Here is a 27,792-nt window from a genome sequence, read left to right on the forward strand (position 1 = left end):
AAACGTGGTAACCTATCGCTATCTAGCGGAAAGTGTGGTGAATGGTACATTACACTTTCCTTCCTTCAAAAAAGTAGAATGGGGGGAAGCAATTTATCACTAGATAACTTAGGCCTATTACGTTGTGACGATTACGTCACGACTCACGAGTTGTTTTGAGATGTTTGGAATTTAATTTGGGATCTTGGAATTCAGTGTTTACCAGATTTGAGTTTTCCTTAATGACGTCAGATAATTTCCTCGCTTGAACTGGTGTGTCACATATAAATACTGATGTAATGTTTTCAATCTTTCCTTTTCATGTGATCGATTTCACTGGTTACTACAGCGCTATGTAACAAACAGAAAGCTTCGCCCGAAGGCGAAAGCCTTCGTGTCCTATAATAAACAAAATGAGACTTTATAATTTAGCAATATATATAGACAGAATTTAAGAAGCAAACAGCATTATCAAACCGTTCAAGAAATGACAACCATCTCATCGAGTGAGAAGAAAAACTATCTATCAATTCAACCATCCTCGCTTCTTTTTGTCATAAATTGGTGCCTCGAACAGTTCGAAATTGCTGCGTTAGTTGCATATTGAGCGAGAAGGAATGTTACCAGCTATTTATGAAGTTTTGATGATCAAGTTTCAACAGCAAGATCAGCCAACTACGAACGCTAGTCAACGAGGAAGTTTTCAAGACATTCCATCTACAATATCAGCAACCAGACTAATTCGGAAACAACAGAACTAATGGCATTGATACCTGGTTGATGTGATGAAGTTTTGATCGCCTAACTAACGTGTTATACATCTCCAAGAGCATGAGCAAACTATTGTATATATTTTTTACGCATCAAGAAACAAAGTCCATTGGACATCGCAACAAACTGCATCTCTCTACCGCGAACAAGGCTTGCTACAGCCGCGGAACGTCACACGCAGACGTGATCGCTCATTTTTTTACCTTCGACACGCAAGGGAAAGCGACACTTCTGTAAGCTTATGTCTCATGTTTTGTATTTCAAGTGAAACGGTGTATCGATATTTGTTATATTTGCCGAACTCTGTCATTGTACTGTACTAAATTCTTGTTTTAATGACCGTGATAAATATTTTAATCAAAGACATAATTTTGTCGAGTAAAGGTTGCCTTCCATTTCATTTCAGGCAAGCTTTACTCTGGGTAGGAAGGCTATGTGACGATTACGTCACGACTCACGAGTTGTTTTGAGATGTTTGGAATTTAATTTGGGATCTTGGAATTCAGTGTTTACCAGATTTGAGTTTTCCTTAATGACGTCAGATAATTTCCTCGCTTGAACTGGTGTGTCACATATAAATACTGATGTAATGTTTTCAATCTTTCCTTTTCATGTGATCGATTTCACTGGTTACTACAGCGCTATGTAACAATCCGTAAGCTTTGCCCGAAGGTGAAAACCTTTGTGTTATAATAAATAAAATGGGAACTTTATAAGTTAGTAATTTGTATAGACAGAATCAAGCAACTAACAGCATAGTCACGCAAATTTGAGAAATGAGAACTCATCAATCGAAGCAGAAGTAAAACAAGTTATCAACCATCAATCGTCCTCGCTCATATCCTAACAATAACCGCCAGCATACGCGGACATTATGAAAGATATGTTCCTTGTGTAATACTTCACACAAGTAGTGCACAAGCGAACTATTTCTTTGTCATAACGTGTCTGACAAATTTATTATCGGTAGTTTAGCAGAACCCAGATTGCAGAGTATGCCAGGAGAACAACCAAGATTTTTTGGCCGAAACGGCAACGCATACCGAGAGAAGAGCGATCTCTCTATACTAAACTGCTTTTTTTTCATTTTCTAAATATAACAGGCCGGACCTGCCTAACACAAATACCGGACCTGCTTGGACCACGAATTGTAATGCACACCAGCAGTTTGATGGACACCAGAATTTTGCTACTGCACCAACGAAACTCGGAGAAAACTGACTTTTCCCTATCCACTACACACACTACCGCCAAAATGATGGTTTCCTTCTTCAGCTTAAGTTGAGGCCAGTGGCGTAGCAAGAAAAAAAAATAGGGGGGGGGCAAATATTTCATAAGTTCAAGGGAACTACAAAGTGTTTGCTTTAAGACACCGACACCTAATGTAGAAGCCTATTGACACAAAAATTGGGGGGGGGCATGGCCTCTTTTTAATATTTTTGACCAATCATTTTCCATTTGTCCTCTCTTCTCAAGAGCATGAGCAACACTTCCTGAAAGAACTTGTGCAGCATAGTTTACCTTCATCTTGTCGTATGTGTTTGGGTTCATGTGACAAATCGTTAGTTTAAGCAATTCAGTAAGATGTTCTAGACCAGTGCTGGTTGATTCGTGATATAAATCAGCAATATTTGACCATACTATATCAGAGTTATTCCACAAGTTATTCCACGCCAAGGTGGCTGCTTAAGGTGTTATTTTTTGTTGTATTGATAAGGTGATTCGGATCACTCAAAAACAAAAGTTTTTCTGTAAACAATTTGGAAAGGTTTAAAATATTATAGCAGTAATTTTGGCTAGAGTAAAGTTTGGAAAAAGTCTTGCTTGTGTGGATTGAGTAGATGTGGAGCAAAATTAGACAGTTCATCAGATCCACCGACTAAACTAAACATTTGTCAGTTTATCTAGCACCCATCAACTTTGCACATTAAAGCAGCCGTAATACGTTGCTGTTCATGTGCGAAATTATAACAAATCACAATAAAAATATAAAACATACCTATTACCACACAACACCATGAGTTTGAAAGATGAAACAGCAAAGAAACAGCTTTCAAAACCAAACTGGATAATTGTGTTGCGGTAGATGGTGGATGTGCCAAAATTTCGAATCAGAGCCGAGATCTTGTTATTCGTAATACCTGCAAATCACCATGAAATACATTTTCGACAATAATAATTAACTACTGTACAATTAACTAAGTGGTATTCTACAGGTACTTTAGAATATTCAAATTAAATTTAGAATTTATTTTAAATCCTAATCTTGAACAATTTGGAAATTATGATCCTAAAGCAACATTTTTGTATTTAGTTATTAAAGAGTCTGTATTCTTATTTCTATTTCCATTTTATGGCGACTCCTATCATTTCTGTATCAACTATTTGATATAAATCGAGATTTTGGCTTCAGACTATTGGTATTTTTAGCGCCAAAATGTTTAACCCTACCTTTAACGTAAATTCCCAAGACTATGTGGCTAATGACTTAATTGCTGGGTGATGAAGAACTTGCATTGTCAGAATCAACAAATCTTAAAAAGTTGCATGATTGAAATAGGTCTACAAGATTCCTCTGCAAAACAAACATAACGCAGTTAATAGAAATTAAATAATTTGTTTGCTCTGAGAAATGGTGTAGATAAATTACAAAGAGCATTACTAGCCGTTTATTTTCATTTTGTCCACAATTACCATCACCATGTGTGAATTGTTAGTAACATAACCGGGCAAGTTTAATGACTCCAATAAAGCACAGTGATATCCTCTCTCCATTCAAAAAGCATTCCTTGATACAAAACAAAATAGTGTAAAGATTCTTAGACACTTGGTAAGAAAATTGATAGTGTTGTAACAATTGCTTAAATTGATAATAAGAATCATAAGTGAGAAGATTCAAATTAGAACTTACCGCACCTTTAACGCCGTAATGTACATTGTGAAGGCAAGACGAGAATTGAATCGTTTTGCAACATTTTATACCACTTAAGCCCTTTTGCATATAACAATATAACATATAACAATAGCTCACAGCACAATTTCACATTTATGGTCAATGATAATTTAATAAATTCTAGCCTAAAATATGTATTAGGACATACAGTATATACTTGTTTAAATGTGGATGATATCGTTTACGATTCTTTTCTTCTCGATTTAGCTGTTCCCAAAAAATTTCAGAGTACTTGTTCAGTTCGTTTAACTTCTTGGCTACACGTATAAATTTTAGCAATTTTGGATGGTATGTATTCGTAGAAGGAATAGAATCAATTTTGCGAAAGGTTGCGATAAAACAGTGTTAATTCAATGATCTCTAGAATCAAGTAACTACGAAGAAGGTATTTGCAAATTATAACACAAACAATGCTTATTATCATCTCTCAAACAACTTTTAATAACGGCCCCATCCTCTTGTTGAAGCACTATTTGCTGTTTTTGATCAGATAACAATTTCCGTATTTCTCCCTGCAGTTGCATTATCCTGGAAAAAATGCAACATATAAATATGAAAAAGAAAGTCAGTCTAATCATATCTTTAGGAATGACTAGTTTGTAATATTTAATATCCTTTTCCGTCAAGGTTTGCTCCATCCTAGATGACAATGAATGATTTAAATTGATTTTTGAAGACTTTTTTCGCCAACACTTTTCGCATATTTTTTCCGTTCATGTGTGTTTTTGATACATGCATTTTCAAGTTGTTGGCAGATGTCACATCTACTTTTCTACATAGAATAACCACAATAATATGTTCTTACTTGGATCTGTACCATGAATTAAGCCTCAATACCTCAACAGACAATAATAATAATTAATCATTACTTTGATTAAAGTGAGGAGACGGCGATCCCCAAGTTGCAAAACACCACTGTTAACAATTAATAGACATCTAGAAAGTTTGCATTCAACTTACAACAGTCAAGTTCAATTAACTAAAGATTAATTATAGGTTACCCACTATAACACTCGACTGGTCCTTTTCTTGACCTCAACAACTCTGCTTTTTGATATAGAAACGCTTACGTATACACAGGTTGGCAGATAATAAGAAAGCAATAAAATAACTAAACACAACAAAAATATAAATTGCACACAGGAAGTGGTGTAATTAAGGTATAAGTACAATGCACTTTGTAATTTAGCCAATGGGAATCAAGTAAATAAGTCTATTGTATCTTTTATAAGTTTTGAATTTATTGTTTCTCTAAGTCGTCTTCATAAGTCATAAACGGCATCTAAAGTTGCAACACCTTTATAAAAACATCAAGTTTGGTTAAACAGGTGCATTATTCCTTTTGGTTAATTTCTCTAACGTTTCTTCAAAAGTCATAAAACTTGTTACGTATTTGTCCAAAGCAAAGACATAAAATCATTAAGTGTTACTTCATATAGGGAAAAGAGAAACATTGCATTAACATAAATTTACTAAACAGGATTAACGCTTCAAGTAACAAAATTCTTTGTCTAAGTCCGACGTCACTTTGACGGCAGAAAGAAACAGTGCCTATTATCTCTTCCCCGCCTTCTGTGGTGAAAAGAAAGATATGGGTAAAATAAACGATCAGTTATAAGTTATACAGTCATAGGATTTCATTTAGCACGATAAAATAACAAAGTTTTGGGTTCTTACGAGAACAAATTGACACAAAAAATTGCCTGGGCCGAAGAATAATACTTCAGCATATAAGACGTAGATAAACGAGCTTCTTTGCTCGGAATGGCAGACTATACATCTTTGCGAGAAGATTTTAAGACTTTGGTAAATATTTCTTCCACGAAACAGTTTTGTGGCAGCGAAGCTCAAAATGACTGGGACTGGATTTAATGGAGCGTTGTCTTTATTAATGATGGCTAGCGCGTTGATGGGCCAGCAGATGGTTTTCCTCGCAAGTACACAAGTTATTTGCTGTCCTTGAACTTCCATGCATGATGCAAAATCTTGTCGTGAAAACCAGTTGTTGTCGTCGTTTTTATTCTACTTGTTATCTCTGAACATATTTTGGGTAGGGCTAATCACGTACAGATAGCCGAAAAAATACTCTAGTGCTGTATTGCTTGCAACTTCAATAGAAAAAACTGAAAGCGTCTGAGGTATGGGGCTTGGAGAACGAGGGCTCGCGTGTCGTATAGCGAGTCCACAAAATTAACGGGAAGATATCATTAACAAATGGCAAGTATAAACATTATTAAACTTACAATGCATAACACTGGTCAACAAAATTTTTGTTGCATTTCTACCAACACTTGTTCTTACCTAATTTGGGGGCGCTGAATCCGAATCTGACCTTAGTTTTTTTCTGCAAGGTCTAGATTTTTTGCAAATTGCGATTTTTTATTTTTTATTTACTCAATTCAAATTTTCTGAAAAATACATGATTTGTCAAATGACGTTCTTGCATATAGTCGAATAACCAACCTCAAAACAAAAATAGGTTCCCAGAAATTATTGTGTTACCACTAGCATTTGTATTTACAGACAATTAGGCACCAAATGTTTGAAAAAATGTAACAAAGAACATTTTTGCTGGTAAAATACATGTAATAAGCGATTTTTTTTTTGCAAAATGACATTAAAAAGAATGATGGCAATCCAATAACTTCTGAGTTTGTACGTTTTTTGAGTTTGCTGCTTTAATTTTATCATTTGCATAAAGCAGGGAAAGTGTAAAGAAGATGATGAAAGGAAAGGACTCGTTGTCAGGATTTACAACTTTAACAAACTGTGTTATGAGACCTAGTTTGATGTGCAAGGGCGGAAAAACAATTTTGTCTCTGCTTACGATTGGGTTGTGTGTTACATTAGGCATGCCAACTTGAAATGTTTCACGTAAGGGCCGCTCCTTCTGTGTCCAATGTTTTTCACGTGCTCTGCTGTCCCACATGCATAGATAACATAGAAATTTAGTGTATCCTTTTTGCTGACCTAGGAGAAAACTAACCATTTTGAGGTTAACACAAATGATCCAGTTGTGCTCATGTTATCTGAGCAAATCCATAACAATTCTGATGTCATCATGCCGTTTCTTTAAGACAGTGGAGTGACCAACTGGAACAGCTTCATAAACATTTCCATTGTGTAAAAGGACACACTTGATGCTGCGCTTGGAACTGTCCAAAAACAATCGCCATTGTTCTGTATCATACGAGGAGATACCCAGTTGTTCGAGAAGACCATGTATATCGTTACAATATACCAGCATATTTTCCTCTGAAAAATAGGGAAGAAAGAGTTCTTCTCTTTTTCGAAAAAAGGAAACCTTTACAGATTATTCTAGAACCTGCTTTTCCTTGAGTCTGGAGACTAAGAGCTGAGCCTCTTGCTTGGAAAAATCTAAATCACGTACTAAGTCATTCAGTTCTGATTGATTAAACTGCTGAACAGCTACTCTGGTTTCACCAGAAGAGTGTTCAGATTCTGTATCTGTTCTTTTATACTCCATTTCCATAACCTCTTCCCTTTCCGATTCAGTTTCTTCATCTTCAGAAAATGTAAAACCACTAAAGACTGGAGGAGGGAATCTATCAGAGTGCGGAACAGGTCGTATAGCTGATGGTATACTTGGATAAGAAAGCATTAGTCGGCTCTTCCTGCCAACACCTTTCATATTTACCATGCAAAAGTAGCAGTCAGTCGTGTGATCTTGGGGTTCATCACGCCACACCATTGGAATGCAAAAAGGCAGACTCTTCCGCTTTCCTTTTGTTCAGTCTCTGAGCATTTGTTCGCAATTATGGCACACAATATGTGGAGACCATTTCTTATCTTGATCGCCAAGATGGATGCCAAAGTAAGCTCTGTAGGCAGGCTTCACGAACGATGTTATATTTCATCTTTGACGAAAAAAGCGTGTACACAACACTGATATAACAAAATGAATCAGGTTTATTTTTGCATTTACGAGTGTAAAATAGAGCTTATAACCTATCCTACAGCATCTGTCCGCAATACCTCACTATAATCAAACTGCTTAGCTTCTTCAAACGCCCTTAAACAGCAATAGGCTACAACTTAAAAGAGCTGAAAGCTTCTATCTGAAACACTGGTACTGTACCATACAGACAGCGCACACTAAATATGAGCCAGAAACGAAAAAATTTGAATTTTCGATTGCATAAAAACTAGAGCATGCATAAAGAAACTGATTGCAGATTTGAAATCAGCATCCCAAGATTGTGTAGAATCAGTTAAAAAATCTCATGCAACAAAAAAAAAAAAAAAATTTGTTGACCAGTGTAATGCTTAACTGATAAACTCACGGCTAATGAGTTAACATATGGTGTCAAATCTTCTTGTTGATTGCAAATCTATAGTTTTGAAATATTACTCTAAAGTTGTTAGCTTTAACGTACTTTACATTAAATAAACTTCTCCAAGTTCCGTATAACCAATTTTATTTAACTTTTCGGATAAAGACATTAGCCTACGTACGAAAGACAAACATCACATATAAACTCTGCTCTAAATTCGCTTCGCTAAACATTCTAGCAGACATATGTTACCATTTAATAGACACTCAGTTATTAACCCTTAGAGTAAGCCGTACTGGCAGCTGAAATCGATATTAAGGGGTGCTGAAAAGGGCTTAATACAGTATACGACATGTAAATAGAAAAGTATGTTATTTTTTGCTTTTCTGTCCTTTCACGTTTTTTATCGTTTCTTCCACCATCAGTTAAGACTGTTACTTTTAGGCAAACTAACAAAATAATATTAGACTAATAAAGAGTATACTTTATTTACTATTATGGTAAGTTAGTAGTTGGACGCTGATGATGCTTATAGCATTGGTATATTGTTCGGTCCTGTTCGCAGGGGTGCTACCGTGATGGAATCGCAAAAGGCTGAGATACGCACTCTGTACAATGGCCGTTCTCGCATTTCTAATTCCCCCTGAGAGTGTTTATAAATTGTTTGTTTATTTTGTGATTGTTTCGTTTCAATTTTTTGCTGTATTTATGTCTTAAGTTTGTTCCAGATATGGCTCAAAACAAAAAATTGCAAAAATAAGTTAATTTAAAACGAAACAATCTTTCAAATATAACCTTATAAAATGTTAGATGTGGTTTTGTAAAAGATATATATTTAAGACATTGTCGTGCGTATAATAATGTGTCATATATCATCCGTGTATCGACAAGTATTTTCATCTTTGAGTGGTCCACCGGGAATCTCCCTCACTACCGGTGGGCTATAATTCATCACTGGCTTTAGTTGTTTCGAAACAAGGAAAAAAAAACACAAACATTAAGACTTTTTTAATTCATGATTTTACATTTACTAAAACTTAAAACAAAAATATTGAATGTTTGGTATACGACGTTTATAAGAGCTGGTATAGGCTATAGTTATAAGTTTGCAAGATTTTCAAATTATAAAAACAACCACAATGACTGAGAACGGCACAGATTGTTAACAAAGATACACATATTCGAAAAAATCAAATAATCCACTAAAAAATAACAGCTATAATCTCAAACACGCAGTGTTAAAAAAAATAAAACGTAGAGATAGCAGTTTACAATACGTCAACTTTATCAAACCGTTGATTCAGTAATAAGAGACGAATCAACATATGTATGCTCTGTTGCTAGTCGAGAGCAAGGTCTGCTTATGAGAGGGCTTTCTTTCATGGTTACGTCTTGCAACAAATGCACATCAACGTCTTCTGCTTTGTTCTTTTTATTTCTTGCCGGCCAGGTTTCTCTCGTTACGCAGTGATTAGTCTGTTTGGTAGAAATAGATTTCAAAAACGAATTCCCTGCTTTGATGCAGAGATTTTGTAAAACATTGGAGTAAAACAAAGGATTTAACGAGCTATTAAATGGTAACAGAATTATTGCTGTAAAAACATACACACCGTTATTTACCGACACGCCAGAAAAACACAAAAAAGCCACTATGCAAATAGGAAACCAACAAGCACAGTCTGTTATTATCAATAGAGCAATTTTTCTTTGCATATTTTTTGTTCCTTGGCTAGACGTTGCTGTTTTATTAACTTGGCGGGGACGCCATATAAGAACATATATCAATGTAATCGTTATACCAATCACGAAATTAAGCAGAATTATTCCCAAAGAATATTCCCAACTCATATCGCCCTTTCTCATAAACAGCCGTGGTAGACAAGTGGCATCTGCACTGTAATATCCAAAATACCCTTTAATATTATAGCTAGGTTCAAAGTTTTGCAATATCCAAATCATGTGATTCCAATCGTAATCTCCGGGAAAAATATTTGCTGAATAATTTGACAAAGTCATGATGAAATTAGTAAGTTTGGGTTTAGTAATAACGTCCGAATCAAAGAACACATTATTTGGGACCCATATGTCAGTGACAAAATAATCCTCAAAATAAGTGATAATTGGTAAAAGAGCTACAGTACCGGCAAAACCCCATATACAAATAACGAGAAACAATGTGTTGTGTATTTTCAAAGTCCGGCTTTGTATGGGACGTAGAACACAATAGAGACGATATGCCGAAAGTAGCAGTAACGTCAATAAGGAAGCTTCTGATGATGTGACCATAAGAACACCGAGTCCCTGACAAAGAGCACTCGACCGCCAAAACCTGTCTCTTCGACAGTAACTTCCGGAGCAAGAAACGTTTACAATACCAAGCGCAATTAGGTAAATGCTCATAAGAAAATCTGCCACAGATAAGTTAAGTACTAAGCAGTTATACACTACAGCTACCTTTGTAAGCTTAAATCGGGCTGAATGACGTAATAAACCCACTGTGTACACAGCCACACATGAATTGCCTATGAAAGCAATTAATCCCATAACCCATACCATTACTTGCAGAAATGGATTCTTAATCACATAATGTCTTGATGAGATTATAGAGTTAGAAAGGAAAGTTGCTGGGCACTCATCGCTTCCGTCTTCGCAGTCTTCTTTGCCATCCATTACCTGTCGAGCGCGCACAAATAAAGTCTGGTTGGAACGACTACTACGAGACTCACAGTAGAAATGAGTTGTACTGCTGCAATTTTCTTCATCACTTCCATCCATGCAATCGGGGATGAAATTACATTTTTTATCAGTTTTAACGTTGAGAATATATCCACTTTTGCACATTACACGTCCAGGACAGGTGTGGCTAGATTCGTCTTCACCAGTGACACAGTCTGCAACACCATTGCATACCAATCGACCCGGTATCGGTTCTCCATTAGGACATTCAAAAAAGCCTTGAGAATTTTGGAAGGAACAAAAGCTGGGTAAGGATTCGCCACAGTAGTTGGTTTTACATTCATCTTCCATATATATACATTCTGGTGTGTTATCACACATTATAGCATACTGAGGTGTCCATTCATTATCCGGCTGCCAGACAGGACATGCTATTCGCGATGAGTGGAAAGCTGTCTTCGGGAATGTGTCATTTTCATGAAGGTTCACAAAGTTTGCAAAGCCTGACGTATAGTTTGATTGCAAGCCGCATTGTTGTTCGTCTTCCCCTTTATCGCAGTCGGAGACCCCATCACATATCGATGCTAATTTAACACATTTAACCTGAGACTTGGAGTTAGATTTACTGAGGTCCATTAGACACGGAACTTCACCGCACGGACAGTGACGATCAGGGGAGCCATGATCGTGGAAATGTATGTGCTGGCAAATTTCCTTCTGGTTCTCAGTTTGACATAAACATTCGTCTGAAAGATCGGGGCAGTCGAAAATGCCATCACACAGTTGCCTGTAAAAAAGAAATTAAATAGCTAATAATTATTATTGGTAGTTCAAATTACCTGCTTATAAGCTCAGTTTAATTAATAAATAATTCAAAACCTAAAATCAAAATTGATCTTCGTTAGTCTGCCGTTATATGCGTTTTCATATTGCATATGTTAAATATATTTTAGGGTTTGGCCTTAGTTTTATTTGAAAAAAGTTTATAAAAGTTTTAAAATCCCTAATAAATTTGCTTCGATCGAAACTGTATAATAAGTTATAAGCATGATTCGTATGAGGCATATAAACGTTAATCGTGAATAACGTATACACCATTAATATCCACATGAAGATATAATAATTCCGAGAACAACAAAAGATTAAAAACTAAATGGCTTGATATTATATGGTATGCCGAATCAATCCTGCTGAAGATTTGGATTGAGTTAGCGGGAAGCCGAGTGAGGCCAATCTTCATACCCACTTTCAGGCACGAAGAGTTTTTAGAATTACTCGCTATACAGTATATCTATAAACCTAATGGCTGCTTGTCAGTGAGCACTAAAAACTGTTAATCTCCTTCTTACCTTTTTGATATCACAGTTTTCTTGTCAATGAGGCAGGTAGTGCAACTGTTAACGTCTATGCCGTCTTGGGCCTCAAGACATAAATCACTTGCATCCAGACAATCTATCATGGTGTCATTAACGAAATCCTTAACAAGAAATAGAGTCATATTGCAGATTTCCCTCTCAATTATTGGCCGTTTAAATTACCCAACATTTTGGTGAAAACGAAAAACTTAATTTATAACAATTGAGATGAAAGTGTTCAAAAATATACTGCGCAATCTCTTTCTACTGATGTCCAGAATTGGAAATGCGCCATCGTTATGATGTCATCACATCGAATGGGATAGTAAGTCTATATATTATAGTTCTGATGCGGTGAGATTATTCAATAAAACTTAAATTTAGATAAAACAAACGATGGCTAACGGGTAACTATCAATGACAAAACAAGCAGCCAGCAGTAACAGTACCTTCCAAAAATACTGAGGAAAAGCACCCTTTGCTCTATTACTAGTGAAATGCACGTTATAGGGCATTTCGGGACAACTGTAAACGCATACAGTAGTACATGTCGTTTCTAAACTACCACAACTTTACAAATCACTGCTACAACTTTACATTTTGTCGCAAAACTTAAAGTGCTGTCTCCTTACGATGGCACCGATATTCAGTTATTTTCTTAATTTATTTATGTATACTTACTTGTGGAAGAACGCAATCTTGTCTTCCGTAACTTCGCATCACTATGCACTTAAATCCACGCTGATTGGCTGGGTCGGGTTTGATTAAATATGGCTCGTCAGCGTGATCGCTATAAAGTTGTGCAAAGAGAATATCTATATTAAGTGGACCATTGTGTGTTTACTTTACTTTCATTTATGAGAAGTATACCTGCACTCATCTACACCGTTGCACACACTTTCACGAGGCAAAACTGTTGCGCCTTTGTTACATGTAAACGAATTTTTGCAGGATTCAGTGTTTTCATCAACTCGGTTGTAACAGTGCTCTATATTGTCGCATATGTAGCGCGCAGGTAAGCGACACACTTTTTTTTCCGATGCGATTGTGTTAAAAGTGATACTTTTGACGAATTTGCTAAACACGCTCGAGCAAAAAAGTCCATCACCTGCAAAAATAAAAATTTAGCATTGATTTAAAGCTGCATCATAACATTGGATTAAAGAAAGTTAAAAATTACGTTATGAAATTGTGTACAGAGTAGGTTATTCTTCTACAAAACGTATTGGTTATAGTACTGTATACCAAACGCTTTGGTACTATGTCGATGACGTTATTGTTTACAAACCTTGTAGTCGTGTAGTGTATGGTGCTGTAGCTTTCTGTGATCAGGCGGTATACGCATGCTGCATATGTCACGGTATAAGCATGTATAATGTGATAATATTATTTGTGTTTAGTGTTCCTGTTCAGTCACAAAGCTCTTAGCTGTTTGGTTAGTTGTAGTACGAGTGCAAAGAGTATTTTAATGTGTATTAACCCTGGCCAGGCAGTTATTTTAGTATTAGTTTTTTAGCGCAACGAAAGGACATTGCGCTACATATATATATATATATTGCTGAGCTGTTCTTGATCTACCATTGCGGCTAACTTCATATTATTTTATTAGTATAAATAACATGTGCCGAAGTACAGTGGAGAACTTTACGTGTCTCAAAACAGCGTCTGCATAACTCCTTGTCTGAAAGACGACTGGCTCGAACAGGGAATAAAAACAAAAAAAAACGCAATAATTCTTTGGGAAAATAAACGTGGTATCCTGTTGATAGCTAGCGGACAGCGTGGTTAACGCTACAGTTTAAAGAAGCTTATTGAATGAACGTCTGTTTGCTTGCATGCAGATGTATTTATTTTATAATGTTAAACAAATTCTGTTAAATAATTATTAAAGAAAACCTGGCGAAAACGTTTGGTAAATGCCATTGGAAATCATTATTGTTGTATCTTTGTATACCGCACTGAAAATAAAGTTAAGAGTCAATGAGCCTCTGTTGTACGTTATTATGCAGGCAATATGGCTGAGCAAGAATATAATGCATAAAGACCCTCCTTTGATTAGAAATTCTTGCCAGAAGATCGACGGTTACTTTGCCGAAATAAAGTCTATGCCTTCAACTTTCGTCTGATGATACAGAATCCGTTGCTTTAAAAGCACAATAGAAAGTAGTAACATAAAACAAAGATGAGTTAGATGAACATGTTGAATTTTGTCTTGCTGCACCAAAAAGGGAAAACAACAAAGCACAAGCATTGCTCTGAAGTAAGTCCCAGCTAAGATTAAGCTAGAAAAGGCACGTCTATCTTTGCAACGTGTTAATGAAAAAAATTAATTCATACAGCGTAGAACAGCTCTTGATGCTGAAATACGAAGATTCAAAGCAAGGTTTCAACTTGAAGAAGCGGAATTGAAGTTAACTTGTGGGAGAAGGTCTTTCTTTCCGAGAAGGAATCACTCAGTGACAAAGGCGTCAATGGTTTCCAAGTACCTAGCATCATGCAAAAGGAAGATGAATGTGACCGAAACCCCTTTGAAATTGAAGGGAAAGTCACATGCGGAGAATGCACTGGCCCACCATCAAAAGGATGTCAAGTCAGTCAACTTTGAGAAAGCGCCTCAAGGTTATTTTGTATATGACCGAAGCCCCTTTGAAGAAGGTGAAGGAAAAGTCACATTTAAAGAACGCACTGCCATCCATCGCAAGGATACCAGGTCAGTCGATCCACAGAAAACTTTTCTCCACGTCAAAGCCCGTGCAAAGTAGTTCAAGGGAAAGACTTAATTGAGGAATCTGATAATTAATTAGCCATCAACTAAATGTCACATCAGACATAGAGAGAATTCTCCTCCATGCCGAAATCAAGAACTATCAAATGAACATTATCATCAAATGCCAGAGCAACAATCAAGGACCAGACTTAACAAACAGCTTGAAGGGTATCCTCACACAAATTAGAAAGTAGCCAATTGCCCTGGTGGCAGACATAAAGGCTATGTTTCATCAGATGCGAATAAGGGATGAAGATTGCGACACCTATGGTGGCCTGGTGGGGATTTGACAAAGAAGCCTTCTCCTCATCAAATGCTTGTGCACATTTTCGGTGAAACATCATCTCCGTTCTGTGGCTCTTTTTGTTTAAAGCGCACTGCAAAGAAATTTGGTTATTGATTTGATGAAGTCGTCCCTCCGTTGCTGGACAGCAGCTTTCATGTTTACGATTTTATCACATCTTTGCCGAAGAAAGAAGAAGCGATGGAGACAAATCTACAAAAGTGTCAATTGTTAAAGTTAGGACGCTTTCACCTGACCAAATGGATCTTAAATAGTCAGGACGTTTTAAATTGTATACTTGAACATGAATGAGCCAAATCGCTTGTGAGTTTAGATCTGCAAAGTCAAGTGCAGGAACGCGTTGTAGGCCGTTCATTGGAACGTGTTTGAGGATCAGTTTGTATTTCGTGTTGCCAAAATAGACGATGGTGGACGGCTCACCCGCAGGAAAGTAGTATCAACAATCAATTCATTGTTTGACCCATTAGATTTTGTAGCATCTATCACACTAGTTGCTACACTCATTAAAGCAAGATACCATACAAGAGAATTTATGATGGGATGAACACATTCTAGATGTGCATGCGGTGGTAGAAAGTAGTGATTCCCTAACTCCCAACACCAACTCACTTCGAAGACATCAAACGAGAAATCCACCATTTTTCTGATGCTTCACTTCAAGGCCTAGGGTTTTGTATCATACTTACGTGTGATTGGTTGAGAATCCAGCCTGGATCGCAAGATTCGTTGACAGCTGAAAAGATTCAACACGTCAAAATACTTGAATATGCTGAATCCGATATTTGTCAATGACATTCTAAGACTTAATGGAAGGTTGGAAAGTGCTCGAGTATCGTTCGAAGCAAAATATTCTGCTATTCTCCCATTCCATATAAAAAGAGGTTGGAGTAAGATGAAACGCTTCGGTTCTTTGTTCATTTGTCTTACAGTTAGGTCTGTGCATATTGAATTGCTAAAGATCTATCTACAGATGCTTTCCGAAGATTTGCTGCTCGAAGAATGTCGAAGAAGTCCGTAACACATGGTGTTACAAAAAGATATTCAGGTTTAGTTAAAGACTCATAAAACTAATAGCCTACGAGTTTTTGATTTTTGATGAAAAACTTGCAATCTATATATATAGGCCTATAGCCTTAAAGGTTAGACAAGTAATAAAGTAAAAAAATAGTTTAAATTAAATATTCAATTAATAAAGTTGTACTGAGATCTGTTTAAGTTATCCAAAATATACTCACTACATCAGGAGCTGTGTTTTCTGTTATTATCATGACTAAAATATTAATCTCACTTGTTATGTTGCTATCTTCATCTTCGCCTTCTAAACAATCTAAAACGCCATTACAAAATCGATCTAGTGACAAACACGTTCCATTGTTGCAGTGAAATGTCAGGTGACAACCCTTAACACCACATTCGTCACTCATATCTCCACAGTCATCCCAACCGTCGCATTTCTTGGTGTCACTGATACATTTTCCATTTTTGCATAGAAACGAGTAACTTCCGTTTGCACAACTCTCTGTGCATTCGTCTTCGCGGTTTAAGCAGTGCTCGACTCCATCGCATACGTATCTGAACAAAATTCACACCAATTTGTTTTTATAATTTTTAAGCAAGACTAAACAACATCCATGTCATTATAACGTAATGTATAAGAATATTCTATAAAAGTAAGTTAATAAGACATAAATATCTTTGCTTACATAGAAGGTAACAAACAACGACGGTTGTGAAAATTTTTAATGTTTGAGCACGTCAAATTTTCATTAAAATAATTAGATAAAGGTGCAGTAGAGTCAGTGATTTCGTCGCTACCATCTTCGCAATCGACTTCACCATCGCAATACTTGTTCAAAGCAATACAAGCGCCTAACAGAAAAATATTTCAATATTTTATAGTAGCTACATATCAATGCAACCTGCATTTCAACGCCCTTTAAAAACCTGCTCGTATATAAAGTTTGATTTGTACGTGATACTAACCATTTTCACACAAAAAATATTTTTTACAAATAGGATTGCATTCATCACTTCCGTCACCACAGTCATCTCTTCCATCACAATGGTTTCTCTTGGAGATGCATCTGCAAGGAAAGCAACTATATATGTAAGTTTAGCGTTTTAAGTTATAAATTTATAACTTAAAATTCAAGCTGTATAGCTTGATAAGACGACAATAACAGACCTAATGTATTTTGGTAGTGAGAAGTCATCGTCAAGTATGAGTTGCACAAAGACTTTTTTCATTCCTACACGGTATAACAGTTTTGATGCCATATACCAGGGGTGGGCAAACTAGTTCAATGAAAGAGTCATTTACAGAAAAATACAATCACCAGCAAGCCGCAAAATCAGTAGTGTCAATAGAAATATGGTAAACAATGCATGGATAATCAACAATAATGGATATTACTTTTCAGCTAGATGAGCCACTAAAAAAATGTCGGCGAGCCCCAGTTTGCCCACCTTTGCTTTATACAATATTTACTCAATTTAAAATATAGCGTGTTATGTCAGTGTAGTTTACTATCTGGACCATACGGGAAACGTTTCCTCGACTGTTCCTAGTAATAACACTGTTTCCTCTATAAGATTTATTGTATTTCATTATTTGATTTCGGGAAACAGCATGTGAATTTTACTGACAAAAAGCACGTAAATTGATTTCGTTCGGCAGGAACATCTGTTATCGGCAAACATTTTCTTGGGCAAGTTTATGATAATTTTAGCACCGTTTCGAACTAAACTCGACTTTGATGAATCTCATTGATAAAACAAAAAACTTGAATAGGTTTCTTTAAATGTATAGCTACATAAACGCTATCATTATACAGACTTTTTTTAAAGTAATGGCCACTATTCGTTTAAAAATCTTAAACAATTTAACGTGCAAGTAAAAACGAAATCATGATGACATCAAAAATAGTGTAAGGTGAATTGGTTTTCACGTATAAAATGTGTTAATATTTGGCTTTTTTATTTTTCTATTCGTGATAAATAATTGAATTACTGTATCAGAAAATTATTATTTGTTCGACGTGGTCAAACTTTTAGCTTGTTGAACTGTTAAAAGGGCCATAAATTGCTGTTGCTGTTGAATTTGGTAGATCGATTATTGTATAAATACTGTGTAAAATTCAGGTTTGTAAATTCATGGAATCCCTTTAACTGACTTGTTATTTTCATACATGGATAAATCGAAGTTGAACAACAAATAACATTGTCACATTTACTAAAAAGGAAAAAGATTTTAAACAAACAATACGTACTGTTGGTTTTTGCAGATAAACTTGTTTGTTGAATCACAGTTGTTGTTGCATTCGTCGGAATGGTCGCCACAGTGGTTAATGCCATCGCAAACTAAATTAGAGGGCAAGCGACATTTCTTAGTGAAGTAACTTTGATTAAACAGAAAACGAAGATGGGGATTTACAGAAACTCTTTGTTCTTTCCAATGTGTTGCGCTTAGTATAGGAGTGGACATTATTCTCCAGGCGTTGCCACAAGAAAATCTGTAAAAGCAAAGCCTGTAGTAGATCAGACTAAGAGTTAAACTGCTTGTGGTTATGCTACTAGTTGTATTCCCAGGGTTAACGAACAATTTGCTGTAAAGGTGCAAATTAAAAATCATTTGAAAACCCATTTATATAATAACCACACAATATAACCACAATGTCAATAATTGTGAAAAAACAATCGCCTCGTCTAACACAAACCTGTGATTAAGGGATGGGAAAGTTTCATACAGCTACATGTATTTCATATAATAACACATAAAGAAGCAAGCTCAAGCTTGTAGTTGATAGAAACGTATAAAAGTTAGCCTTTGAGGTGCTACGTTATTCTACTACGTAACTTAATGCGTTTATACTGTAATACTGCATATAGACATGCTGTAAATTTCATGTTTATTTGCATTTCGCCAGACAGGAATTGCCTGACAGTATGATATTCAAGTAAAGATTTGACAAACAGACCATGTACTTACAGACGTTTATGATAAACATACTTATTTTTTACAGGCGTTGGTATTCAGATGGGCCTATTTTTGCCGGTGGTCCTTGTGCTGCAGCCCCCGCCTTAATCCGCTACTGAGTATATAGCTATAACTCTTCCCGTGCCTGTCACTACGTTAAAAAAAATTACTGCATAATACTTCATGCTATAAGCCTGTAGGCGATGTCGGTGCAATATTGTCGTTCTGTTTTTTTTATTAAAAACGTAAACGCAAATAATTTATATATACAATATACTTGCTTGTCGTCTTAAAAATCTCTTGATAGAATAATGTTTGTTATTACATTAACAAAGTACGTATATACTGAGCACATAGCTGGCCTCGAATGCACCCAGCAATAGTGTTATCGAATAAGGCCTTTCTAAATACAGAAATCAGTTTCTTTGCTTGTTTTATTGTGACGCAATAACTTCAGGCTCAGTATGGGCTCGCACGAGCTTTATGTGCAAAAGTTCAGGCTCGCACGAGCCCGAGTTTTTTTTTCATTTTTCCAACACCCAAATTATTAGGAATTAGGTTTCGATGTTGTCAGATTCAAGTTACCGTATAGGTATAAACAAGGAACCGAGAATTATGCCTTCGAGTTGGCGAAAAATAGCGTTCAATTTTTTTTCCGTTGAATTGACGACAGCCAAGCTTCAATGGAAAAAACTTGACGTAATAATCCCGTCAATCCTGATATACTGTAGTGTATAAGCTTTTAGTTGCATTTGCATATACTTGATTTTGCACCAATGTACTTCTGTGACAAACACGTTTTTTTACTTGTTAGGCACCTTGATTTCAACTATCTTATCAGTTTTTATGTTGAGTAGGGCCTATATGTTTGCGGTTTGGTTTGTTTTCTGTCGTCACGTACTATCAATTTTATATATTTTTGTATATTGTTTTGTACTGTACGAACGTAGCACTATCGGTATAGCACATGCTTTAGTAAGTTTAATTGCTTTTCTTTTGGCCTCATGGTATAATCATTAATTAGGACAGTAGGAATTCCCACCGTTTTTTTACGTCATTAATTTTGTTATGCACGTTACCTTAGCCTAAATTTTGTGACCCCAGGCAGTTTGGTTGTGAGTGTTAGCGAAACAACAGGCTTAATTCGTTTAGTTTTTCTCCTCTGCGAAGTTTTTTTATCAGGTATTTCTAGTTCCCTTGTGTTAAAGCTGAGATGTAGTGATTTAGTATTTTAGTATTTTGTATTTTCTAACTTAATATTTGTGATTATTGCACCCTATTCGTATGTTTTTATCTTTCAATATACCAACGCTCACATAGCGTATTTGGTGTGATGGTTCACCGTAAGAGCGGCTTAAACACCTACGTTTTATGTAACACTTTTAATGCTTGCAAAACTCGCTTTAGAACATAAAGTTGAGAACTTAACAACTACATTCAGTTAAAAAAAAATAAGAAAGACTTTATAATATTCGCATTCGCCAATATTGAAAAGATCAAAAGCCTACCCTTCTTCCTCTTCTTCCATTTCATCGCTGTTGTCACTGCAGTCCTTTCGACCATCACAGAACTGGTTCATCGCTATGCACTGATCACCAGTCTGGCATTGAAAGGTTTGTGAGCATAAAGATTTGCACTCGTCGGATGCATCGCCACAGTCATCGTGCCCATCGCATGTTTGCTGGAACATTGCCAAAAGATGCATCAACAATTTTATAGAACAGACTAAAATACTAAATTAAGGTTAGCTTCATTGACAGTGAGCATTGATTGATAGTAATATACACGGTAGTTTATTGAATTGACCTCGCACAATCTTGTTGGTGTCTAATTATTATCTTACTTGCATTGTAAAACATTTAGGACGGTTGAAGCAAAAGAAGTTAGGCCAATCCTCAGCCAAGCACTGGGTAGGCTCATCAACTGGTACGACTGACAAGTGGTCACTTATGCCCACCGCATTTTGGAAAACGCCTAAAATTACAGCATAAAATTCAGATGAGATAAATCAAAACGAAACTAAAAAGCGTATTTTACGCTCGCAGTTCTCTATATAAGTTAGTAAATTTACAAAAAGCGTTTCGGGCAGCGCTAGCAAATTTTATTTGTACCCACTTAAAGTGAGGGGCAAGTCCAAAAACAGATTGGCCTTAAATCAAACAGTAGTTCTCAGTAAACATGCTCATCAAAGGGTTTTTAATAATACGTAGGGGGGTAAGGCCATTGCCAAAATCGTATCGCAAACTTGGCCTCCTACTATGAAGAACATCTCGGTCATGATGACGTCAGGATGTAAAATCGATGTGCCTGATGACTAGGAGTTGTATAAGGTATTGTAGGCTAGCTAACGCGTTTTGGCTGGATTATAAGTCCGTAGGTAGGTGATTAGAAGCAGGTAATGCTTATTTTCAGCATAAGAATGACACAAATGACAGTACATGATGAATAGGTAAAGCATTCCTGTTTATACCGCAGTTAACGGTGCCGGACTAGACTAGACAAGACAGACTTGTGCTGTAGGTTAGTATTTACATCAACCAGCACAAATACACCAACGGTAAGCTAGTTTAGGATTGTAAAACCAAAAACGTTCTTTTTATACACTTTATTACGCTATAATTATGATTTTTACTTGTCTAACACAAGAAATATTTTATTCAAACTTGATTCAAATACCTGTGTCATCCCTATTGTTTCGTAAATTGTGACGGGATAAGAACCGCGATTTTCATAATAATTAAGCGATGAATTTGCGTTTTGTTGCCAGTGTTTTTATTGACAGCTATTCTTTGATTTAAGGTCCGCTTTGTTTTTTGGACTTGTCCATCACTTTGATCAAATATCAGGTTGTTTGAATAGTACTTCACTTCATTCCAATTTATTAGTTTAAAAGATATGAGATTGAAGATGATTTTTCAGAAAGAAAGTAAATAACCAAATAATATCCATAAAGATCGAGCGGAAATGCTGTTCAAATATTTGTGGTATAGCCCTATACTGTATAGGCATGTCAAATCGTGTTTAAAGTAAAGATTGCCCAAGATTTTTGAGATTTACTAAAAATACCTTATTTCTTGAATGTAATTGACTTACATATAGCCTACAAGCCTACATTGCATATATCGTCTTGAGTTTATAGATTTATATTTACGACAGTAAAAACTTTAACTTAAACTATATTTATTAACTTTTAGCGTCATTTTTTAAATAAAATCTCCTACTAGGTCTTGAAACAGTCCTCAAATGAAATTACGCCATATAACAAGTACCGCATTACTAAAGTTTACGCTATTACGGGTAACGTTGCGAATATTGTAGTCAATTAATGTCAAAAGACGTGAGAAACTGAGAAACAAAAATGTGGGTGTACACTGTACAGCTTATGATCAAAAACCCAAATATATATTTACCTTTTTTAGTTGCTTGACTTCTATGAAGTGAGAATATCAAGAACACAATAAAGGGTTTTATTGTTTTTGTTGCCTCCAGCCGCTTTCCAGAAACCATTAAATTTTTCATTGGTGTTAAAAATTTATCTTTTTAATTTGCCGAGCAAGACAACCAAAGTAATTTATTACTTTCTGTATATAGCATAAAAAAAACCTTGCTTCACATTATTTCGCTGTCACTTTGAACTAATTTTTTCAAGTTGGCTTACAGGCTATATTCAACACCTCACAGCACAAAAAAATCCTTTCTCCTTCCAACATAGAAAACCCTCTGGTAAATGCAAAGTAAACGTGTAATTCCCAACACAGTTTACAGTTGTCGTGTTAAAAGAATGAAAGCCTTTTAAGCATACAACTGCTGGGTACAAAGCGTACAACTGCTGGGTTAAATATCCGTATGCCAGCTAACAAAGGGATGACAAATGTCGTCCTACAACATTACATCCTAATGTAATAAAAATCAATCAATCTGCATAAGTGTTTGTAGTTACACACTAGACCTTTGCAGTTCTTAGTGGTGACCAAACGCTAACATTATACTCCCTGTCTCTCGAAAGTGTTAGTGTCTCCAAAGCAATCAGAATAAGAAAACATATCTTAGCACCCTTTCAAACTTTAATGCACTGATGTTGCGCTGTATATAGTTCACTGAATGAACCTGAGGTAATCAATGAGCCATGCACATAAAACGGTTGGCTTCGTCTCTTTAATGTCACGTTGTCGTACTAAGACGTAGAATATTTGCACAGTTGATCGTAAACCTATTACATTTCACATCGTTCGTAGAACATCGGCTTTTACAGCCTTTCCTTCTTAAAAATAAAGTGGAAGGCATGTTGGCTTTCTTAAGCAAGAATAGGATTTTCATCGAGTTTTCATTACTGAAAACTAATTTATTTTTCAAAGTCATTACTTCTGCCTAACTTCATTATTATTTACCTTCATTGAATTGTAAGGGCCCTTTTTAATCCTTGAAGTTCTAAGCATACATTGTAACGTCAGTGAGCACTGGTTTTTAAAATTATATTCAACTTTTTTCGTTGATTTTTTTGCTGATTTGCTCATTGGGCAACTTTTTCCAGTATGTTTAAAGCTGGTTATACAGTCGATATTATTTAAAATGAGAAATTTTCGCCGCCCAGTTTTAAAAGAGAGATGCTTACGGTATTGATTGAGAATAGCCTTTTCAGTCACTATATCTTTTTAGTATTGATTCGTAGTTCAAAAATTGGCTTCAGCGTTTGTCGCTCTTATTTGACAAACCAAAACCTTTATCGCCTTCAAGAAATAGGCATGTTGTCTTTTTCAGTGCAGTAAAAATAATTACGTTAGTCGTAGCTTATCCTCCTGGTATTTTGAAAACTTAAGTTTTGTAATAATTTAGCATACCTTTATTTTTGCAGAATCTGTATGCAAAGCCTCTTTCTTAGTTTGTTATCTAATTGTTATATTTTATCTTAAAAAATAACGTAGTCCTCTGTAGCCTTTTTGGTACATTCCGAATAATTTTTGTAGCCAAACAAGAAGGCGATGTAACTCAATATTTCAAACAAAGTTGGGCGGGTGCTTTTTACAGAAGTTACATTCTTGCTGACGATGTAGATTTCAAGTTGCTGAAAACATCACTTAGCAAGTCTTTCACTTAACCTGAAAATATATAAGGATTATTCGCACACAACATTTTTTGGTTGAAACAGATTTGGATATTTTACCCAGAGAAGTAGGCAAAGTTATTTTTCTTTGTGGCTGTGACATTGGTTTTCTACCTGTTTGACGTCATTGAGGAGTTACCTTGTTGCCTTTTTATTTGTTACAACCAGGGGAGCACTGTGGGCAGTTTGTGCAGTTTATGACTCTAACAAAACAACATTAAAACAGATTCTTAGTAAACATGGAACATAAAGCTTACAGCGTAATCATAAAAAGAGATGAAAGTTTTCACAACACTTGGTCTTGTAGCTTGATATGTTTATAGCTCGGTATTTCGCGTGGAATTTCTGCTCACGTATGTGTTTTGTGCGCCTACAAAGTAATGATTCGTCTATGTATTTCGTTATCAATGTATATGTTATGACGCTATAGCGACTTACAATGAAAACATAATATAGTAGATTCTAACTTAATGTAGTTTTTCTAACTTTTAATCGGTCTGCAACCGGCACCGGTCCGTGAACAACTTGCTGGTTCACGAAGGTTTCACGCATGTTATGTGATAGATTAAAAACGATACTTTTACAGCATAGGCTATAAAAAAAAACATAACAAGCACACTTGGCGCGTCACCGCTTATAATCTATGTTTGTTTCGCGATTTTGAACGTGCAGACAAAACAGGGGACTGATTGAATCAGTTCCAGACAAAACCATCTTTTTGCAGTGATAGCATGTTGATATATTCACTGAGTTACTATACGACATGTTATGGTGAAAGCGCATCTGTTACAATAACAGGCCTATATTTTGCTACAAAGTACAGCATAGCAAAGACGCAATGAATCACTATCGGATTTTTAAGAAAAAATAAACCCAGAGTATCAGGCTACAAAAGTCGTAACCCAGCTATGTCCAACCGAAATGTCTTAATGGGCCAAAAATTACCTCACTAGTTTAAATTGGGCCGCACAATACCACCATGAATAGCTTACACTACTAACCACACAAACACAGTAATAAGTTAATAACAACACACACACTAACAGACGTTATGACGCTCAAGCAATTTGAACATGAATAAAACAATAATCAACGGCACTCTTTGAAGGAACGTCAAACTGACAGAAGAAAATATAAAAGCGTCGTCGAGGCATTAAAAATAAAATATTGGCTAATCTAACGAAGTTAAAACTGTGTGATATCACTAACGAGTTTATTGTCAATATAAAGCGTCACAGCCACTCTGGAAAGAAAGCAATTGATTTGCTTATGATTGATCTCGCTCTGGCCATGCGTCCAACAACTGGTCAGCGTTGGGCGAAGTTATAGTATTTCTGTGTTGAGACAGAATTAGCGGTGGCAGTTGGTTTGGTTCTTGCAGGAAAACAGAATCTGAGAAGCCAAATACATATGTCTTTTCGTCTTTCATGGGTGAAATCGATTTTTGTCGGTTAATTTCTAATAGCATAATTAGCCTATTTCATGCATAAAACTTATTGTAAGCTACACGTTGTGCTTACTTCAGGCAGGTGTGGTTAGTCGTGATAAATAAAATACACATGGCAATATATTGTTCTTTCTCCACCAATTTTCTTTACCCTAATTAACATTTTCATTATTATCTAATTATCATTTTTTCACAGTACACCTGAAGAAGCAAGCTTATACTTGCAAAAGCTCGTGTCGAAAAGTATAAAGTTAACCTTAAGAGTGCCAAACTAAGTATCCCGTTTCTTATTTTACTTTAAAATTTGGTTAACACGGTTCAGACAACATCACCCTAATTAACGTAATACATGCGTGAGGAGGTAACATTTGAACGTTTATGAACATCCTGCATGGCTTGAAACGTCATTTAGATGTGCAGTATTTGTAGGGATGGTGACAGAGCAATGTCCAAGACAATGCTCCTGCTTCTCTCACCGTCGGCAAGAGCAAGACAGAGTTTCGCTATCTCTTCGTACCTTACGGCGGTTTTCGATGCTGTGTATTTTCAACAAAAATCTAATTATTAGTTAGCGAAGCACACAATTAAAAGTAGATAGTTACGTTAGGTGGATATTTTCAGGTAAATTCGAAATAACACTATTCAAGGTTGGACTAACCACAATTTTGTGTCTGTCTCATAGTCATGTTTAATGCACCTTTGCCGGTTAGAAACCATTAGCATGCATGAAATTGGTCCGTGGTATAAAACATTGGGGACCGCTCACTTAGTGTGTTAGAAGTGTACCGTGTTAAGTATTTCCTTTTAAAAACGTTGTATAAATAAGCTGTAAAAATAATTGCAAAGACAATAACGTTGCAAGTGAAACTCTGATAAAAGGCCAATAATTTATATATAAATATATATATATACATCGTTTGTACCAGAACGAAGGACCCAAGATAATGTGGTGCAAAATTTGTTCCGTCTGCCCGTTGTTTCGGATATTGTGACGTAGAGATGTTGCAAGACCCAGCGTAAGTTTTCCGCTCAAAATCTTTGAGATTACCGTCGAGTTCAGGAAAAACTTATAAGGATTAAGGTTAGAAACTTCACGAAGAAATAAGAAAACAAAACTTGCAAATTTACAGGGAAAGCAAAGTTATTGTTCCGAAAACTGACGCCTGCTAATGCGGCATGTTTACGTCACAATACCCAGAACAAATTTGGCATCACAACCTCACAATTTGCAATCAAAATAACATTTATAAAGCGTTTTTTTTTAGAATTTTGCCCCATCTGCCAAAAATATTGCTTTGCCCCTTTTTCAAAAACATGCATATGTAAACAGTTAGTGTTACAAAGTGTGAAAAGAATCAAAAACTTAAATGTATACAGTCAAATGTTTTGACTATATGCTTATAGTGAGAGGCAACTTCAAAAACAAGTTGGTCTTAATTCAATGAGTAGTTGTCAATAAATATACTGGAGAAAGAATTTGTACTAAAATGTACGGATTAAGCAGTTATTGCCATAACTAAGTGACAAAAAAGCGCAAATTCATCGCTTAATTATGCCGCAGATCAAAGCTTTTATTACGTCACAAGAAAAGAAGGCTGCCACTATTTTACTGGAAAAAAAATGTGCGTTAAAAGCTTATTTTTCAGCTTCTTGTTAACCTAACGTAACTTAAATGTTATAACGTAGTAACTTAAATTTACCTTATAACCCAAATCTAACTCCAATGAAACCATACATAGCTAAAATCAAATTTCTGCATACCCATTCTCCTAACCTTCTACTGTATCTGTAACACCAGGCAGCATGAGTCGTTATTATGGCTACTAAATTGCCAAGTTGATTGTATATGGCAGGGGTGGCCAACCAGTGAGAGACAAAGAGCCTCACTTCTTACTGTGTTAACCACAAAGAACCACATCATACACATTATGATTTATGACGCTTTTTCTTATTACGTCATAATACTGCATCAGGTTTTGTTTTAGTTTCATCATCTTTATTCTGGGTCGAAATCTGATGTAATCAGTCATTATTTAGCAAAAACCAATTGAACATTAGCCAGTAGAGATTACTTTTCTGTATTATTTATCTGCCTAAAATGGGTAAAATGTGCTCTCTTTTGGAGATTGAATATGAACGAAAGAGTCGCATAATACCGGGCAAAGAGC

The 27,792-nt window shown here is 35.8% G+C and overlaps 2 protein-coding genes and 1 long non-coding RNA gene across 3 annotated transcripts; 1 reads left to right on the forward strand and 2 right to left on the reverse strand.

Annotated features, from left to right (window-relative positions):
• Positions 1 to 9,001: 9,001 nt before the first annotated feature.
• LOC143450419 (uncharacterized) lies at positions 9,002 to 23,044 on the reverse strand. The gene is made up of 11 exons (XM_076950955.1): positions 22,487 to 23,044; positions 20,920 to 21,050; positions 20,585 to 20,757; positions 18,370 to 18,612; positions 17,084 to 17,184; positions 16,804 to 16,969; positions 16,389 to 16,672; positions 12,900 to 13,137; positions 12,711 to 12,819; positions 12,024 to 12,151; positions 9,002 to 11,461 (listed from the first exon to the last, which is right to left on the reverse strand). Exons 1-11 carry the CDS (start codon positions 22,593 to 22,595, stop codon positions 9,286 to 9,288), a joined length of 3,858 nt encoding a protein of 1,285 aa, XP_076807070.1. The 5' UTR covers positions 22,596 to 23,044; the 3' UTR covers positions 9,002 to 9,285.
• On the forward strand, positions 14,172 to 16,212 carry LOC143450420 (uncharacterized). Its single transcript, XM_076950957.1, has 2 exons — positions 14,172 to 14,289; positions 14,369 to 16,212. The coding sequence occupies exons 1-2, from the start codon at positions 14,221 to 14,223 to the stop codon at positions 14,789 to 14,791; spliced, it is 492 nt and encodes a 163-aa protein (XP_076807072.1). The 5' UTR covers positions 14,172 to 14,220; the 3' UTR covers positions 14,792 to 16,212.
• Positions 23,045 to 24,806: 1,762 nt separating the features above from the next.
• On the reverse strand, positions 24,807 to 27,511 carry LOC143449591 (uncharacterized). Its single transcript, XR_013114593.1, has 3 exons — positions 27,325 to 27,511; positions 25,698 to 26,160; positions 24,807 to 25,569 (listed from the first exon to the last, which is right to left on the reverse strand). It is a non-coding gene; the product is annotated as an uncharacterized LOC143449591 (long non-coding RNA).
• Positions 27,512 to 27,792: the final 281 nt, after the last annotated feature.

This window comes from Clavelina lepadiformis, chromosome 3 (genome assembly GCF_947623445.1).
Source record: "Clavelina lepadiformis chromosome 3, kaClaLepa1.1, whole genome shotgun sequence".
NCBI lineage: Eukaryota > Metazoa > Chordata > Ascidiacea > Aplousobranchia > Clavelinidae > Clavelina > Clavelina lepadiformis.

What these genes read in the sequence shown, in the direction of transcription:
- LOC143450420 (XM_076950957.1), top strand. Translation starts at nt 14,221, where the DNA reads ATGAACATGTTGAATTTTGTCTTGCTGCACCAAAAAGGGAAAACAACA. An exon ending in AGCACAAGCATTGCTCTGAA is followed by an intron (nt 14,290 to 14,368) that starts GTAAGTCCCAGC and finishes TAATTCATACAG; the next exon opens with CGTAGAACAGCTCTTGATGC.
- LOC143450419 (XM_076950955.1), bottom strand. Translation starts at nt 22,595, where the DNA reads ATGAAAAATTTAATGGTTTCTGGAAAGCGGCTGGAGGCAACAAAAACA. An exon ending in AACGGTGTAGATGAGTGCAG is followed by an intron (nt 12,820 to 12,899) that starts GTATACTTCTCA and finishes ACAACTTTATAG; the next exon opens with CGATCACGCTGACGAGCCAT. An exon ending in AAGATTGCGTTCTTCCACAA is followed by an intron (nt 12,152 to 12,710) that starts GTAAGTATACAT and finishes TTTCTTGTTAAG; the next exon opens with GATTTCGTTAATGACACCAT.